Source organism: Mesitornis unicolor, unplaced genomic scaffold (assembly GCF_000695765.1).
Source record: "Mesitornis unicolor isolate BGI_N332 unplaced genomic scaffold, ASM69576v1 scaffold17546, whole genome shotgun sequence".
Classification (NCBI taxonomy): Eukaryota; Metazoa; Chordata; class Aves; order Mesitornithiformes; family Mesitornithidae; genus Mesitornis; species Mesitornis unicolor.
The window spans coordinates 42987-59072 of NW_010193163.1; the positions used below are offsets into that span (position 1 = coordinate 42987).

General features: G+C 36.4%; 1 protein-coding gene across 1 annotated transcript in view; it reads right to left on the minus strand.

The window, feature by feature from the left end:
• The window catches only part of LOC104542907 (ATP-binding cassette sub-family A member 13-like), a gene marked incomplete at both ends in the record, with an annotated part of 65089 nt that overhangs the window by 36819 nt on the left and 12184 nt on the right, over window positions 1–16086 (minus strand). Inside the window, 2 exons of the mRNA XM_010187374.1 lie at window positions 197–257; window positions 1541–1787. Coding sequence (XP_010185676.1) covers window positions 197–257; window positions 1541–1787 — 308 coding nt within the window. The remainder of the gene's footprint in view (window positions 1–196; window positions 258–1540; window positions 1788–16086) is intronic.

The following is a 16086-nucleotide window of genomic DNA, read 5'->3' on the forward strand; positions in this document are numbered from 1 at the left end:
ACTTCAGAACACACAGCCCAAACATTAGATGAAACAGAAGGAAAACTCCAATCATAAAAAAGCCAGTGCTCTGAGGATTTATTTCATCCTTTTCTCTAGCACTTCAGAAGGAAGAGTCAAGGTATTAGATATAATATGCACACACACAAATTCTACATACATAAGTAAATATAAAATTACATACCTCTTGTTTAGCCACACATCCACATGAATCCTGAGGTGACATAGATTCAAGCTGCCAACATGAATTATTTTTTCTAATGGGAATAAACATAACAATAGGAATAACCATTAAATGAAAGGAACGTATTATTTAACAGAAAAAATCCACAGAATAACAAGCAGATCTAGCATCTTGAGCACCTTCTTAGTGTTTTATCACAGTGGCAACTGTGTCTAAAGCTATATCAATTTTACTCATTTGTATCAAAGCAGATTCACTAAAAATATGTACATAAGTAAAGCAGCAAATGAGCTGCATGTCTTGTGTTTGCAGCAGTAATATAAGTAAAGCATGGCCACAACTCTGCATTCCCAAAGTTGAAATATCTGAAATGTTTCCTAAAAAATATAGTAATTATTTTCTAACCTTCATTCATATGGACACCAGACTTCATCAAAATCATCCTGAAATTAATCGGAAAGCTGTCACTGACTTTTAAGGGATTTGGATCAGACCTTTAACAATGAAGCTTACTCATGTACTTTAACTAGATGTCAGCTCCTTCATCAGAATAGATTTGTCATTAACCTCATGCTGCAAAAAAAGCTTAAGATAATCCACACTACACAGAAAAAAACCCCACTGAATTTACTATATTTACAATTAAGGAAGTAGTTACATTATTCACAGTTACCCTTGTTCTGAATGCATGCATATGTGGTCCCAATCAGAGAAATATCTTAGTAGAATCTGAGAAAGGTTTCCTAGGTTATCATCTTCAGTGCTGTACAAAGTGGGCCACGGGGGAAGGGGGAAAAAGGAGGAAAAAAAAAAGAGTTAATATGCCTAGTTCTATCAACCTTCAGGTTCAAGACCCTACCTGTTTACCAAGAAATTAAAGAAGTCTAAAATCCATGCATAGGAAACATACCAAAACAGGAAGATTATCTCATTTAAAAAACTATATGTGAACATGTAAACAAGATTCAATACAAGTAATGTTAAACAAATCTCAATGTTGGACCTAAGCAATTAGTTAAAATGAAGCATGCAAAGGCTTGTTTAAATACATTTGTGCATTTACATATAAATGGCTATGACCAGTATTGAAATAGATTATCCAGTTCAAACTGCTCCAGAGTCTTTTCCTGTTTCTCCAGAAAGTTCTATGCACAATTTTACCTAATTTTATCTCTCTCTCATAATAAACTATAAAAATCTACTAAACATCTGAAAAATAAACAGCTATTGTAAAAAGTAACTTATTATTCTTCCTAGAATGCAAATAGTCTTTAAAATATGAGAACTCAAGGATACTTGAGTATACTCATATACTTGAGTTCTCTGGCTGTTGATGATGATAGATGAGACCTTTACCTAAAGAAAGATTCTGCATTGTCATAAAGTCTTGGTGTCAGCTTGAGAGAAGGATAATCAATAGCCAGCGGCTTCACACTGAACAAGGCCATTGCCAGTGCAACAAAGAGGACAGGCACCAGCACATTTGACAGACTTCCTCTCCAGTCTCGTCTAGTGTGGTGAAACCTCTTCATCAGAAATGCAACAATCTGTGAAAGAACAAGATGGGCTCCAGACACACTTGAGGTCTCCGTAAGTGAGATATCTGAAAAAGACAAAAAAAACAACAAATCCAAAGCTCTTGACAAGCAATGAAAATCAAACTAAACTTTCATGTGCTACATTTTCAAATATAGAATATTATAGTCTTTGATAGACAAAACAAAACTACATAAACCTAAAATGTTTTCCTGAATGGATTAGTATAATCCTTTGCCCACTCACTCCCCCCATCCAGTATAACTAGTTAACTCTTCCTATAAGGGAAAACGTATTCAGCTAACACATTATAACTCCCAATACACAGCTAAAGGAGTGCTGAATACCTATTTTCCTATGGTCTTTGCACTGGCACAACCATTCCTGGTGCATTACCACCTTTGCTCCTAGACAAATGGCTATGACAGACATGGTCTGTATTAGCACTAAGGTCTTGGTCCACCTTGACTGAAATCAGTGGCAACTTTTCCACAGGGATTTCAATGGGATGACTTCAGAATATGTAATAGAGCATCACAGATGCTAGAGATGTGAATTATTACAAAAGCATTCCCTTCATTTATCTGCTCATATAGGACTGATAAAATTTTCTCATCTGTTAGTCAATGCAGTTCTCTTAATTCCAGCTCATGTGCTCTCTCTTACATTCCTATGGGATTGTGTCCACAGCTTATTAACATCTCACCAATCAGGCATTTTCCTGATAGGCTCTCCCTTAATTTCATTTTACTGTTAGACACTTGCAAATCCCACCAATCACTTTGTCTCCATTTGAGACTCTAATGTCTTCTAAGTTATTACCAACTTCTTGTACTTGTGGCCTTGCTAGACTGAATGCACTTAAGCCTCTTTTCTTGCTCATAGCACAGCAGTGTCTGGTGGATTTACTACCACAGGTATTTGCACTGTAGCAAGACTGAATAGCCTGTTTATTGTAGTGCTCAAAGACACACTATATTTTATGCTCCCTTGTGATTTGTCCTTACTGCCTTCCCTTTTACATATTGAGGCCACTCTAAGCAGCATTTCCACGTTACATTTTAACAGCTACTTGCATGGGAGCTTTCAAGTAATCTCAAAATAATTGTTCTTCACTTAGCACAGGGGGTTTTTTCCTGGTTTATTAGAACTTTAATCCCAGAAGAAAGAGCTGTGGGACAGATGTGGGGGGGGGAGGGTGAAGGTGGGGGGAGGAGGAACAACAAAAACAAACAAACTAACTAACTAAAACCCCAAAAACAGAAAAAGAAGTTGCACTTCTGACAAAGTGGCTGTTGAGCAAAACAGCAGCTCAAATTCTGTATTCTACAACTGGAGTGTGAATTATAATCTTATGGTTTTTCATATTAAAAATTATGTGTGTTTTGCCATGAAAAGTTACAATAAAGTAGACACATTGTGGGAGATTGTGGGTTTGGGACTACATAATAATAATAAGTCAGGTGAGTCAGGACTTCAGAGCAACACAGAATACCTCATGTGGACTTCTCAAGGCTAAGACTTTTGGAAAAAGACAAGCATCACATCCGCCTCCAAGAAGAGCAAAAAACATAATCCAGGTAAATACAGTTTAGCCATCCTCAGTCCCTGGGAAGGTTACCAACCAAATCCTCCAGAAAATGAAACCCAGGATACGAAAAACAAGAAATTACAGGGAATAGACAACAGGGACTTTGTAAGGTTGAACTGCATCACCTGAGAGCTTGGCATAAATACAGGACTAGTTTGATGAATGAAGAAAGAGCAGTGGATGCTGTTTACTTTGACTTAAAGCCTGTTACATGGTCTCCAACAATGTCCTTGGAGCAAATGGGGTGAGGAGGACTACAAGGACCACTGACTGGACTGCCAGGCACCACACTGTGGGCAGCAGTAGCAGGTCCAACTGAGGAGTAGTTAGTTACTAGGGCTGTCCCTCAGGGATGACGATGAGGAAAACGCTGACTAACAGCACTTGTTAACACACACACGTGTGCATACCTGCACCTGGAGGATACCCACACTCTTTGGAGGATACCCACACTGTCTGGAAGCTACCCACACTGTTTGGAGGCATCTGTGGGTCAGGCACTGGAGATGAGGAAAATGGCCTAGGCATCAGGAGAAGCTCTCCAGCAGCACCCAGGAACCCCAGTGGCACCAGAAAGCAAAGCCTCTGCTCAGGGAAAGGACAAGAAGCAATAGGAACCAGCATTCCAGCTGGTACGGGGCACTCTGACTTGATATATCAGGAAAAAAAATTCACTGTGAGTGTGACAACCAAAACTCAAAACCTGATTGGACAAGGCACTAAGTAACCTGCTTTTACTTGACCAGATATTCCAACTTTAATATTCTCTGTTCCTATCAAATTCCAATTAACTCCAGGTAACTAATTTTGGTTTTTATTTCTGGGGAAAAAGAAAATCCAGTATTTATTCTTTTAATTCCGTAACTGAATGACATTTCTTTTTTTCCCCAGAAAATCCTATAGAACTGACATTCTGTCTTTAAGTGGTTCTAATCACAGGCATATCTTGCTAATTTCACAGCTAATACAAATGGGGTTTAGGATTTTGAATCTCTGTTGAGAGAAAAAATAGCTACAAAATTCAGATCCTGGTTCAGCATTCAAGTATCCCAGTCAAGGATGGTTACATTTTGGGCTTGGAACCTGTTTTTTCTATAAATTGGACTAGTGGGAGAAGACAATCTTAATAAAAGAAGAAATTTTTTTAAGCAAACATCTTATGAATGTATTAAGCTATTTTAATTATGACAAGACTTTCAATAGTTGACTTAATACAGAAATTGAGACACTTGGAATCAGAACAATTTTCAAGGGATTAATTTTTTTTAGAGTAAAACAGATCCTGTAAATATTTCCAGCTGAGTCTCCCTGAAATTGTAAAATACATCATCTCTCATTTTTCAAAGTAGTGAAATGCCATAAAAGGAGGATAGAACAAGATATTTGCAATGGTCCCAGATCTGTTCATAGATGATAAGCATGAAATGTGAGTGGAATATGCTACAAAATATTTACCCTGTTGAATCACTATGAGAGAGCTATGACAGTTACTTCCTGGGTGCAAAAAGCGAAATCAAAGCAGCCATTCATTAGTTTTTCTTGACGAATGGAGCAGAGAGAAATGATAACAAATTAATTCATATCGCAATAAGAGGAGAAACCTTCATCCTGAATATAACTACTTGTCCATTTTGTGCAATATCCTAACTCTTATTGAATATTCCTAATGCTGGCCAGCCAAGATACATCACAAGAAGATGCGATAAGCCATTATATTAAAATTATATGTTTGCCTCAGGCACTTCATTTTAAAATTATTTGTCTTTTCTAAAACAAGCATACAATTATTATTTAAAATTCTTACTGAGAAAGGTGTCAAATGTCTCTCTGAATCATCTTAAATTTCTGTCTTTGTGACCTTGAATTCTGTCATTCCTTTGTGTGCCAGGTAAAAACCAAAAATTTCATTTATCTGTTTTGAATTTATTCTATTTAATGGTACTGGATATGCTCTTAAATCTTGCTTTAGGAGACCTATTATAGCCTATTTAGGTTACAGAAGATTCCAGTCTATCTTCTGCATAACTAATCTCAACATTTCAGTCTCCTCTTATAAAAATCTTTATAATTTTAATCACCCTAACCACTTGCCTCAAGTCCACCCTGTATCAGTCTCAAGATATACTGTGTTCAACACAGCTGTCTATCAGATGTGGAAACACTACTGATTTATACAATAGCATTATGCATTCTTGCACTGATCTGCTCATCTTCTTTAGGCATCATACCATTTTGTCTGACTGCAGCCATACTGTGAAAAGTAACCTGCATTGAGCATTCCATAATTGACTCAATATGGCTTTCAAGATTCCCAAGGTATTAAATCACTCAAAAAGAAAAAAATCTCATGCCTATTCCTGTGTACACTTGCCACTTGCTATTTAACCTTTCAAGTTTCTGAATCCTACATGTATAGTCTAATTTAATTTTCTCTTAACCAGAACCTACAAAATTAATTTTTTGCTTCATAAAGCTTGTAAGTAATTCACCATCTACATTTGGTATGTATGTCAGGAGACATAAAAGAAGTACACATTTATAGGAAAACAGTTTCTGATTACCACTGATAATCATAAAAGCTAGAAGAAAAGACCAGCTGACCTCTCTGTTATGAAGTCGATTTTTTATGCAGAAAGCTTATGGAAATATTCTGATTAATAATTTAGATCATAAAATTAAAAATCTGACCCAACTGTTAGAAGCTGTCTCGCTTGACTTATGATTGCAATTATCCACAAGAAGTGCAATTATGTTCACAATTAAGTTGTACTTCCCAATTCATCCAGACTCCTCTTTGTATTATGGAAAAGGTTTTCACCTCTTTTCAATTCATGTAGTTAGTAACAGGTAGAGGGGAACAGAGCACAATTCCTAAAATTTGGGAACCAAGATTTTTAAAATCCTTATCTATGAACTGTACTGTTCTAGAATTAGGAGCAGAATCAAATATATCCCTATTTGGATATTAGATGGTCTTTTACTCCTCCTTTTTGCATTTCTAGAAAATAATGTAATTCTAATTTTTTTCATGGCACAATAAAATAAGGAAAAATGGGCTGTGGCTATGTTAACAGCCAGGAGCAGACATTTTCAATTTTACTTCTGTCATTCTGGCTTTTAGACAAGTCATTTAGAGTAGGTTCAGGTTTTGCGAATCTATTCTTGGAACCAAAATACCCTGGGCAAAACAGTTGAGCTAGCTCACATGAAACTGGTTGCATTTGGAAGCAGTATATATTTATTAGCTTATCAGAAGTTCTGCGCCAACAAGTAGTTCTAGGCTGAGCTAGTGATCTGACATCATTCTGCATTTCAGCATTTGCCATATTGGCATAGATTCAGCACTAGCCCACCAACTTCTGCACAGCATTCCATGAGAAGGTATCCAAATGTTCTTCATTATCTTACATATTTGTTTACTTTTTATAAAAATAAATATAGTATTGATTTTGTTTCCTGGAGGATTTTGAGGACTGATTTTCATGTAGGGCATTTGACTAAAAGACACCTTGACTGTGTAAGGTATAAAGGGAAAGACTCTAGTCTGTGTTTCACACTGTGGCTAATTGTTGCTTATATGTAATAGGGTCATGAGCTGTCTCCATACAAAGTGGATCAGAAAAATCTATATTTTGGGGGAATTTCACAAGATAAATTCCCTTCTGACATTTATAGATGTGAAGTTTCCTGTTTGCCCACAGAGTATTTTCCATTTTAAGCATTGTGAAAAGCAAAGCTTCAGCAAAACTTACTCACTCCCGCCTCCCTCCCCCCTATAAAGTTACATATTTTGAAAGGAAAATATCCTATAAAGTTACATATTTTGAAAGGAAAATATTTTGGGGGGTTTTGTTTGTTTGTTTTCTTGTTTGTTTTCTAATTTAAAAAATCAGCTTTATGTTCTGGGCCTCAGATTCCAGAATGAGTTTCTGCATGGGACTGCTGAGACAGAATAATAGAGATATAGCATTTGGCGTCTGTCAGTCCACAACCTTGTGGAGAATTCTCTTCACAATCCAGATCTCCCAAGCCAGTCCACAACCTTGTGGAGAATTCTCTTCACAACCCAGATTTCCGAAGCCCTTTTCCTCAAGCCAAGTTGACTGTCAGAGGATTTCCTTTCTTTATCTAAAGTATTCTTATTGTTCAAGACTCAACACATTGAATATTTTAGCACACTGAAGACCACTGAAAGGACAGAATGAAGTATGTAACTGATACCTATTGGAAAATCAAGAAAGAACCAACATAACCAGAAAAGTGTTCTGAATACTCTCACCAAAAAAAACCCACAACATCCAAACCCCACAACACAAAAAACTCTCCCTAGAAAAACTACAAGCAAACTTCTAAAGTAGCATTTTTAAGCTCCTTACTTTTGCTTTCCCAGAGAAATGGGTATGAGCAAAAGTTCATTTGTAGGCAAGAAGTTTATGAAAAGAATAGAGCAAACTTAATTCAAACTACTCACCTTATATTTAGAAGAAATAAATTCTAAAATCCTAAATGCAGCTGCTATGATCTACCCACAGCAATGTGTAAGAGGCTGAAGAACTAGTGGGGTGCCATTTTACCTAAATCTCTTAGAGGGAGAAACACTTTAGAGTGCCCTCAACTCAACCGGTTGAAGAGGGGATACATCTGACCTTCACTGGCTAAATGAAAGACACAGCTATATAAAGTGGTTTTGTACAGAAGGAAAAGTGTAAAACATGCAGGAGTTAGATGACAACAAGCCTTCATAAAATAATTTTCTTTACTGTTTCTTTCTGCTTTGTTATCAGATCAGTGACAGAGACACATCCAAGCAACAGCGTTTGGTCCTGGACATCACTGTTTGCGTCCATGACTCTCATTCAGTTTTGTTTCAGGTGGGAAACACATTGTACAGACTCACATAAAGCACATACTTAAAGAGCTATGGAAAATACATAACTAGTATCAACCAGAGAAAAGGAAAGAAACAAGACAGAGTCACAGCAGGTTTTTGCCCCCCTCCTTCCTGTTTTTTTTATTTTAGTTTATCACAAAGCACTATGACAATCTGGAAAACATAGTGCAACACAAAACACATGTCAATTTGTTAGAAAATAAATGAACTTAAGTTTTTGTTGTTGTTGCTGTTGGGAGAGGGGGAACAGTTAAAATGAGGAATTTTCCAGTCATGGTTTCACATGAAATATGACTAATACAAACACTTTGCCTGTGCTGACATGGGCTAAGCAGTTAGAGATGAAAATGTAGAATCACATCTTCAACACTGAAGACGTCTCTGCAGTAAATTACTACCCCAAGAAGACTGTTTCCCACCCCTTAACTTCTTCAACTTTTGTACAGATTACTAAGTGAACTTGAACAGAGTCCATTTGAATCTACCTCTTCCTACAACAGTCATCATACTCATACACCAGAGTATGCTGCTGCAAAGATTTACAAAGCAGACAGAATAGGAGATTTTTAGTGCTAGAAAAAATCCAACTCAAGGTGTTTACTCTTCTCTTCCAGACATACCATAGCCTTATCCACATGATGAATATTATCCTTTAATTTTAATAACTTGTATTTTTTCAAAGTTAGAACATACTAATGTATGTTCTAACTATGTATTATAAAGACAAGTAGGTGAGCACTGTTGAATGCAAGCCAAACATTTCTTAGCAGTTATATAAATTAGATAAAAACTAAAAAATTAGATCCCAATTTTCCCTTCCTTTACATCTTCATAGAAATCCATGACTATTTATAGTAGACGTTATAATTCTATCATATGAAGTATTAATTTAGGTATCCGTAATGTCCATACAAGATACAAAGAAGGTAAGCCAGCCTCTTGAATTAACATATGACTAATACTGAAATGCGCATAGCATTTTCTGACTGTTTTAACTTTCTACTTAATGCAAGAATACCCAGTCTCATACCACTGCAAAAATCCATTAACCTTTCTCATCACTCATATCAAAATAACAGAAAAACCTGTAAAAGTGTAAATGCCACACCATGCAACAGCACCTGATGTGTGGTAATAGATAAGAATTTTATAACAGATGTGCATCACAGCCACTCTCTATTTTAAGGGTAAATCTGGGGAAGCAAAAGAGTCCAAATGGTATTTAGCAGTTAAATATAGTAGTTAGAAAGTCACTGAACTGAGGCCTCTGCTTTTAATTTATGGACCTGATTTATAATCTTACCTTCCAAAACCTATTTTCCTGTTTTATCTAGTCATTGTATTCAGCCTTAAAACTAGCCTGCAAGCTGCTGAAGGTAGTAAGAATCTGATTTTTTTATCCTCACTATTAGTCCATAGGGTGTTTGAAACAAGGGTTGACTATAGATCGGGTTTCCAAGGTACCGCTGCTGGTATAATAAACAATAATAGCCACCACAACAGTTAGGCAAAAAACAACACCCTAGTGGCTGCTTAAGTGTTAGCTGATGTCAAAACACCACTTGTTGTTTTTACTGGTATGAAAACAGGTGGGCATGTAGCCATAACAGAAACTTGACTGACTATATATTTATTTATGAACGTAACACTTTTAGTGAATAGTACAAGCACCTACTCCAGTTGAAAAAGCACTGTCAAAACTTCCAACGAAGGGAATTAATTTCCCAGTACAAAATGGTTTTCTTTCCTTCTCTACAGAAGCACACAAATAGTGCACAAGAATAAAGAAACTGGAAACAATAGTGCTGTCTTCCTATCCATTACCCTACAGACCCCAAAGGGAACCAAAAAGGGTTGTTACACTGACAGCCAAGCTGATTTGATGAATGGCCATCTAAACCAGTCTGGTCCTCACAGAAGAGGACACACTGTTGAATGCACCATTCCCATAATTCATAAAAATAGGGTTTCATTTCTTTCTCCAGCTGCGGCTTTCATTGCTTAATACATTCTTTGTTGTTACATTTCCATGTTCTCTTCTGCTTTGCCTTGATTTATGCCTCCACTTTACATTTTAGTTGGGGTTGCTACCAGCCTAAACCATACTGAAAAAGAAGTTGAAATTAAGCACCAAGTGTTTTTTTAGCTTTGTGTGGCAAACTCTACATGGCCAGTGCATCTTGATCATGATGAGATGGACATATTCTTGGGAAAGAAAGACAAATATTCAGCCAAGTGGACACAATCCTATCATGTTCTGAAAAGGAATATTGCTCTAATTTTGGGAGCCCTTTTAACCTGATTCTGAGTTTCTGCATTACTAACTTGAAACACTAAAAAATATGCTAATTTCAATTTCCAGGAGATAATTTTCCAAATAGATATGCTTTTATTGTAGTACTATCTCCCCTGCAGTGATGCACCTGCAATGAATTGCCACATGGAGGAGGGAACAAGAGGAGGAACAGCTGAAAAACAGGCACAGAATGGTGGCTACAAAATGGCAGCTTAATTGTACCTTTTGTCTGTATTCTTTAAAAGTACAAAAGCAGAAGAGAAGTATAGTCTGTCAGAATTGCCCAAAAAAGATCCCAAATTATTTCATGTGTGTGTGTGTGTGTGTGTGTGTCTATCTCAGATTTGGCAGAGAGAAAGAATACATTTGTACATGCACAAGCAAACATCCATCAGATACACCTTCTGCACTAGAATATATCCTCTTATTACAAGCAGCAGCACACTTTTTGAGAACAGTTGCTTTTCTCTATAGAAGTGTAAATCAGTACTCAGAAATCTATTAGAATTCAACACACTGAATTCATCCTGTAGACTCAGTTTACAACATTTCAAGATTGAATCCAATGTAGACAATAGGGCCACAATCCACAGTACTCTTGCTGTGTTTGCTGAAGATTTGGTGAAAGAGCCCGACAGCAGTACAATATGAATGTTCTCTGTACCACACAACAGTAAGTGTGAGACTTAATGCTATATATCTTATCATTTTCAAACGAGACAGATTAAATATAGCATGGGTCAAAGGAACTATGTATTCCAAGCAGGTGTTCTCAAGTACTTTCCACTGGAAACTTGCTTCCCAGAAAGTCGACTTTTAAATTGTAGCTGCCCAGCTTTGTACTGCAGATGACTTTTGTTTGCAGCTGCTCAGTTTGCAGTGAGTGGCCTTTGGAGGCACTGTACAAAGCACTCTGGAACATACCTCCTGGAATTGCCCGGAGAAAACCCAGAAAACCCAGACCCTTCTCTGTGATGTCCAATGACAGGACAAGGGGCAATGGGAGCAAGCTGGAGCATAGGAAGTTCAACCTAAGCATAAGGAAAAACTTCTTCACTGTGAGGGTGACAGAGCACTGGAACAGGCTGCCCAGAGAGGTTGTGGAGTCACCTTCTCTGGATACATTCAAAACCCGCCTGGACGCCTTCCTGTGTAACCTAGTCTAGGTGATCCTGCTCTGGCAGGGGGGTTGGACTGGATGATCTTTCGAGGTCCCTTCTGACTCTTAACTTTCTGTGACTCTGTGATTCTGTGAAAACAAATGGAGCAAACCTCTTCAGCCAGGCCAAGATTTTACCCTGATAGACAAGGACATTCTTAACTACTTTAACTTTTACAATTTGTGCAAGTATTACCTTCATATGAACAAAGTACTTAGTCTAATATATTGCAGCTTCCATAATTGAGAATATTTTTAGACAATATCTCTACTGGAGTTATTCTATTAACAATAAAATCCTATCAGAGTTTGTGCAGGGAAACAATTCAAAACTGAAAGATGACTGATTTCTGCAGAAAGCATATTTTATTCAGACTCACAGCTATAGCAAACAATTGAAAAATGTATTTGACTAATAATCTCTTTCCTCAGGCATTCGGGTATGTCATAAATAGTGGTATTAAACAGCCACAATGATCTTGATTAAGAGAACCAACTGTTCTATTTTTTCTAGTGCCTCCAATGAATATGGTAACCTAGATAAACTGCAAAAATAGATCAAGAAACAGATAGAAAGAGAAAATGTTATATAGGTAAAAATTTCCACCTATACAAAATTCCAACACCAAGTTCACATATCATAAATTCTCAGCTATATACTTTAAATAAGGAATTAACTGGCAAGAGCGTAACACGCAAATCTTATCAAGGTGTCATTTCATGACCTAGTTAAGTTTATTGCATGAACAGTGAGCAAAGAGAAGTGCAGTCTTAAGTGCTGGCTGCTCAGCATACTGCCATACTGAATCTACTTAGGATGCTGTCCTTGTAACTCCTAAACCAGTTTCTCATTAGCTTTGAGAAATGAAAACCTTGTAGTCCTGCAGAATGGTGCTGATATCAAGAAAACAGATTTGTGACTGTTGATAATGTCTTTGTGGGCTTTTGTTACATAAAATAAATATTTTAGTGACAGACCAGAGACACCTTCTGGCAGATGCTTTATTCATTAGTTTTTGATCTTATTTTTGAGATTGGTTATCTTTCTGTGATTACTGATGGGTAACATTATAAAGATGCTCCATCCTCATTCTATGCTTCAGACAATCCTGAAAGGATGGCAAAAAGAAAAGTGAAGGGTTGAGGAGTATAAAGCTAAATAATCGGAATTAAGTTTTCAACATATGCTAGAATCACAAGATTTCTTGCAAGAAACTAACTAAAATAATAATTAAAAAAGCTGAAAGAAAATATAATGTATTGAAGATTTTTTGCCCAGCTATTTTGACACTTCTTTTTCAGGGTCCAGTGCAGAAATAAAGTGGTAAGGTCATCAGTACTATTAGATGACCAGAAGACTGAAATGCATACTGTATTTTCTCCTTATCAGCAGCTGGCAAAAAACTGAAAATTTTAACATGTCTTCATGTCAGCAGCCACTTCTAAATAGAGCCACTGCTCTTTATTGTCCACAGTTTTCTACTCAGAAAACAAGTTACATTTTGCAAGATGGAGCATTAAAATAATTTTTATATCCTTTTAAGTGAATTTTACAGGGAAGTGAAAGAAGGGAATTCAACTTAAAACCTGATCTTGTGATAGAACTTCAAACATATAACAAATAGAGCATCAACCCTTATTTTGTAGTTACAGGGAACTCAATTTGTCATAGTGGATTAAAAGGTCCTCTCTAAGAACAGAGCAACTTATTCACCTATCAACAGACATCAAATTCTACTCTGTTACCCATGTGCAGAAATCAATAACACCTTTTACTGTAGCACATTCTCTGCAAAGGCCCCAGGCTTGTGTCAAATGCACCAGGAGAGGGAACATACTTCCTTGGGTAGACTAACTCCAACTGTTAATTAACCTTTAGGAGAAGTGTCTGCCTTTAGCTTCCAGCCATTTGTTTCTCTTATTGCTTCCTTTATTCCATTTATCACTTCTGCCCCTATAAAAGTTAGAAGTATACCTTAACGGACAGTGTTCTCTACACATAAAAAAGTTTAGGAATTTTAGCCAAACCACTTCTCTATCTTGTTTTTGATAAACTAGATTAACCAAGCCCTTATGGTGCTTTGTAAGGACTTCACCTCTAACCTCCAAATTTAACTCTTCTTTTTTCCCTTTCCAAAATCTCAGCTTTTCCTTAAAGACATTCAAACTTCAAAACATAGACACAAATGTTGTACCTAGTATTGTAGCATCAGTCTCATCAATTTTGTACTGATAGTCAAAATGACCTTTTCATGTCCTTTTGAACATTAAATTGAAACATAAATCATCTTAGCCATACTGTCTTAAAATGTCTTTTCACCAGGATTAGTAGGTAACTTTCAAAATCAGTGTCTTCTAACATATTACTCCCCATTATATTTCCCCAGCATTTGACTTAATTAAAACATACTTAGAAGAGATTCAGCTTGTCAAGTGATCTCATTCACTCTTTAGACCTGGTCCAACTCAGTGCCATTCTACCAATCCCTTGCAGCAGTCACTGTTTTTTTTTTCATAAGCTTGTAGTTACTTCAGTATCACTGATGAAAATAATAAAAAGGCAGAGTTGAAACTCAGTGAAAGTTCACTGAAAGCACTTCAATTTTTTGTTTCGTTACTGATGACAGCTTTTTGTCAGCTATAATTTCTTAATTAAATTAGTTTCAGATGTGCTTTATAAGTACTGTATAATGTTGATCTCTTCAATCCTAATAGGAGCAATGTAACATTTTGACCAATATGCTTCAAAATGGCTAACACCAGTTGTTTTGGAGAAAGTTTTAAGCAACCATAAAAATTAGTTAAGCATCAACCTGCTTCCACTCCAACACTCTCAGTGGCTAACTTATCCAGGAAGTTCAAAGACATATAAGCTTTTATAGCATTTCTGTTACTATAGCTATCCATATTATATATACACTAATAACCACTCTTTGGCTTTTTAAAACATATTACCACAATCCTAGTCTCCATAATGTTTCATGGCAATGAATTTCAAATGTTATCTAACACTGTGTGAAAAATATAATTTTATCCATTTTGAATTTTCTATAGTTTAGTTTCACTAAGGGCTGCTATGAAGAAAAGTAGTTCCATTCCAGCCAGACATAGTACAATAAGACACTGTAAAACATAACTAGAAATTATCAGAACTTCAGCTTCAGTGAGATACTGTTATATTTTTTTGAAGTGATGTCTCTTGTCTGTTTTTGGCACTGGTCATTGGCCTAAATCATGTGCTGATTTTTTTCAGTTTCATTTAAGAAGAGACATGTACACCGCTCCACTACACTTCCTGGTTGGGAAGAAGAGACAACATTTTAATTTCTACACAGTCCTGATACCTCAAGGTCTCAGTACCAGTAAAGAATAGCCAGTACCCCTGCCTGTGCTCTGATCCATGCTTTGTCATAGCAGCTCCCTAATCCAAATTCTTTTACAAATCAAATAGCAGCATCCTGTGATCTTCTCAATAACCCAGCTGTTTGCTCTAGGGGGTTTTGAAAATTCATGTGACTACTTTGACAACAGAAAGTTTGACTGCCTTTGAATCTGCTTTCAAAGACAAAATTATACAGGTCAAGCTATTGCCCATGGAGTATTCTGGTTAGCTTTGACAATGATGGATACCTTTCAAGACCATTTCCCAGATCCCTTATGCCTACACTTCACAACTGTCCTTAATGATGAATGACAGTCATCTGTAATGAATGACAATTTTCCAGTACTCTCACCCCCAAAGAAAAGGCATTTTCACCACATTTTCTTGCTATAATTTATCAGACTGAAAAATACAGAGTCTCGGATTACTAGATTCTTTATTAACGTAACAGCTTGAACAAATACTAAGTTATGTGTTTTGAAATGTGAATGGTAAAAGATTTCAAGTTGTTAGGTACAATATGCTCTGTTTTCATTACTTTAGAAACTGTAAATCTTACTTTTTAATAAAAAGGCAATATGGAGAAGATAGACTGTTTTGATTTGAAATTGGTTCAGATATCCTAGCTAAGCCTAGAAGAAATATGCAGCTGATTGTTACGAAATAAAAGTATATTCAAAACTGTATCTTGAATGGAAGCCTTGTTCTCACCACTCACAGGAGTGGATATTTTATTTGTTTAGTGAGGGTTTTTTGCTGTATAGTTTCATCTTTACTGATTTAACAGGGACTGAAATGGTCCAGCAAAAAGATCCTCTTGAAAAAGTCATCCAGTCAAGTTTGCACTTAGTGAGAAAATTACTTCTCTTAGGTCACAATTCTTGGCACTGATTATGTATTACTGACAGGTCCAATTGAATTTATCTTAACAAATAAGACAAGCTTGGTTCAATGTTATTATTTCCATTACTGTAAAAATGAAGGTCTTCAGTCACAGACCAGGACCTCTCTGTGCCTATGTTCTGTAGGGAAAACAAACCCTAAGAG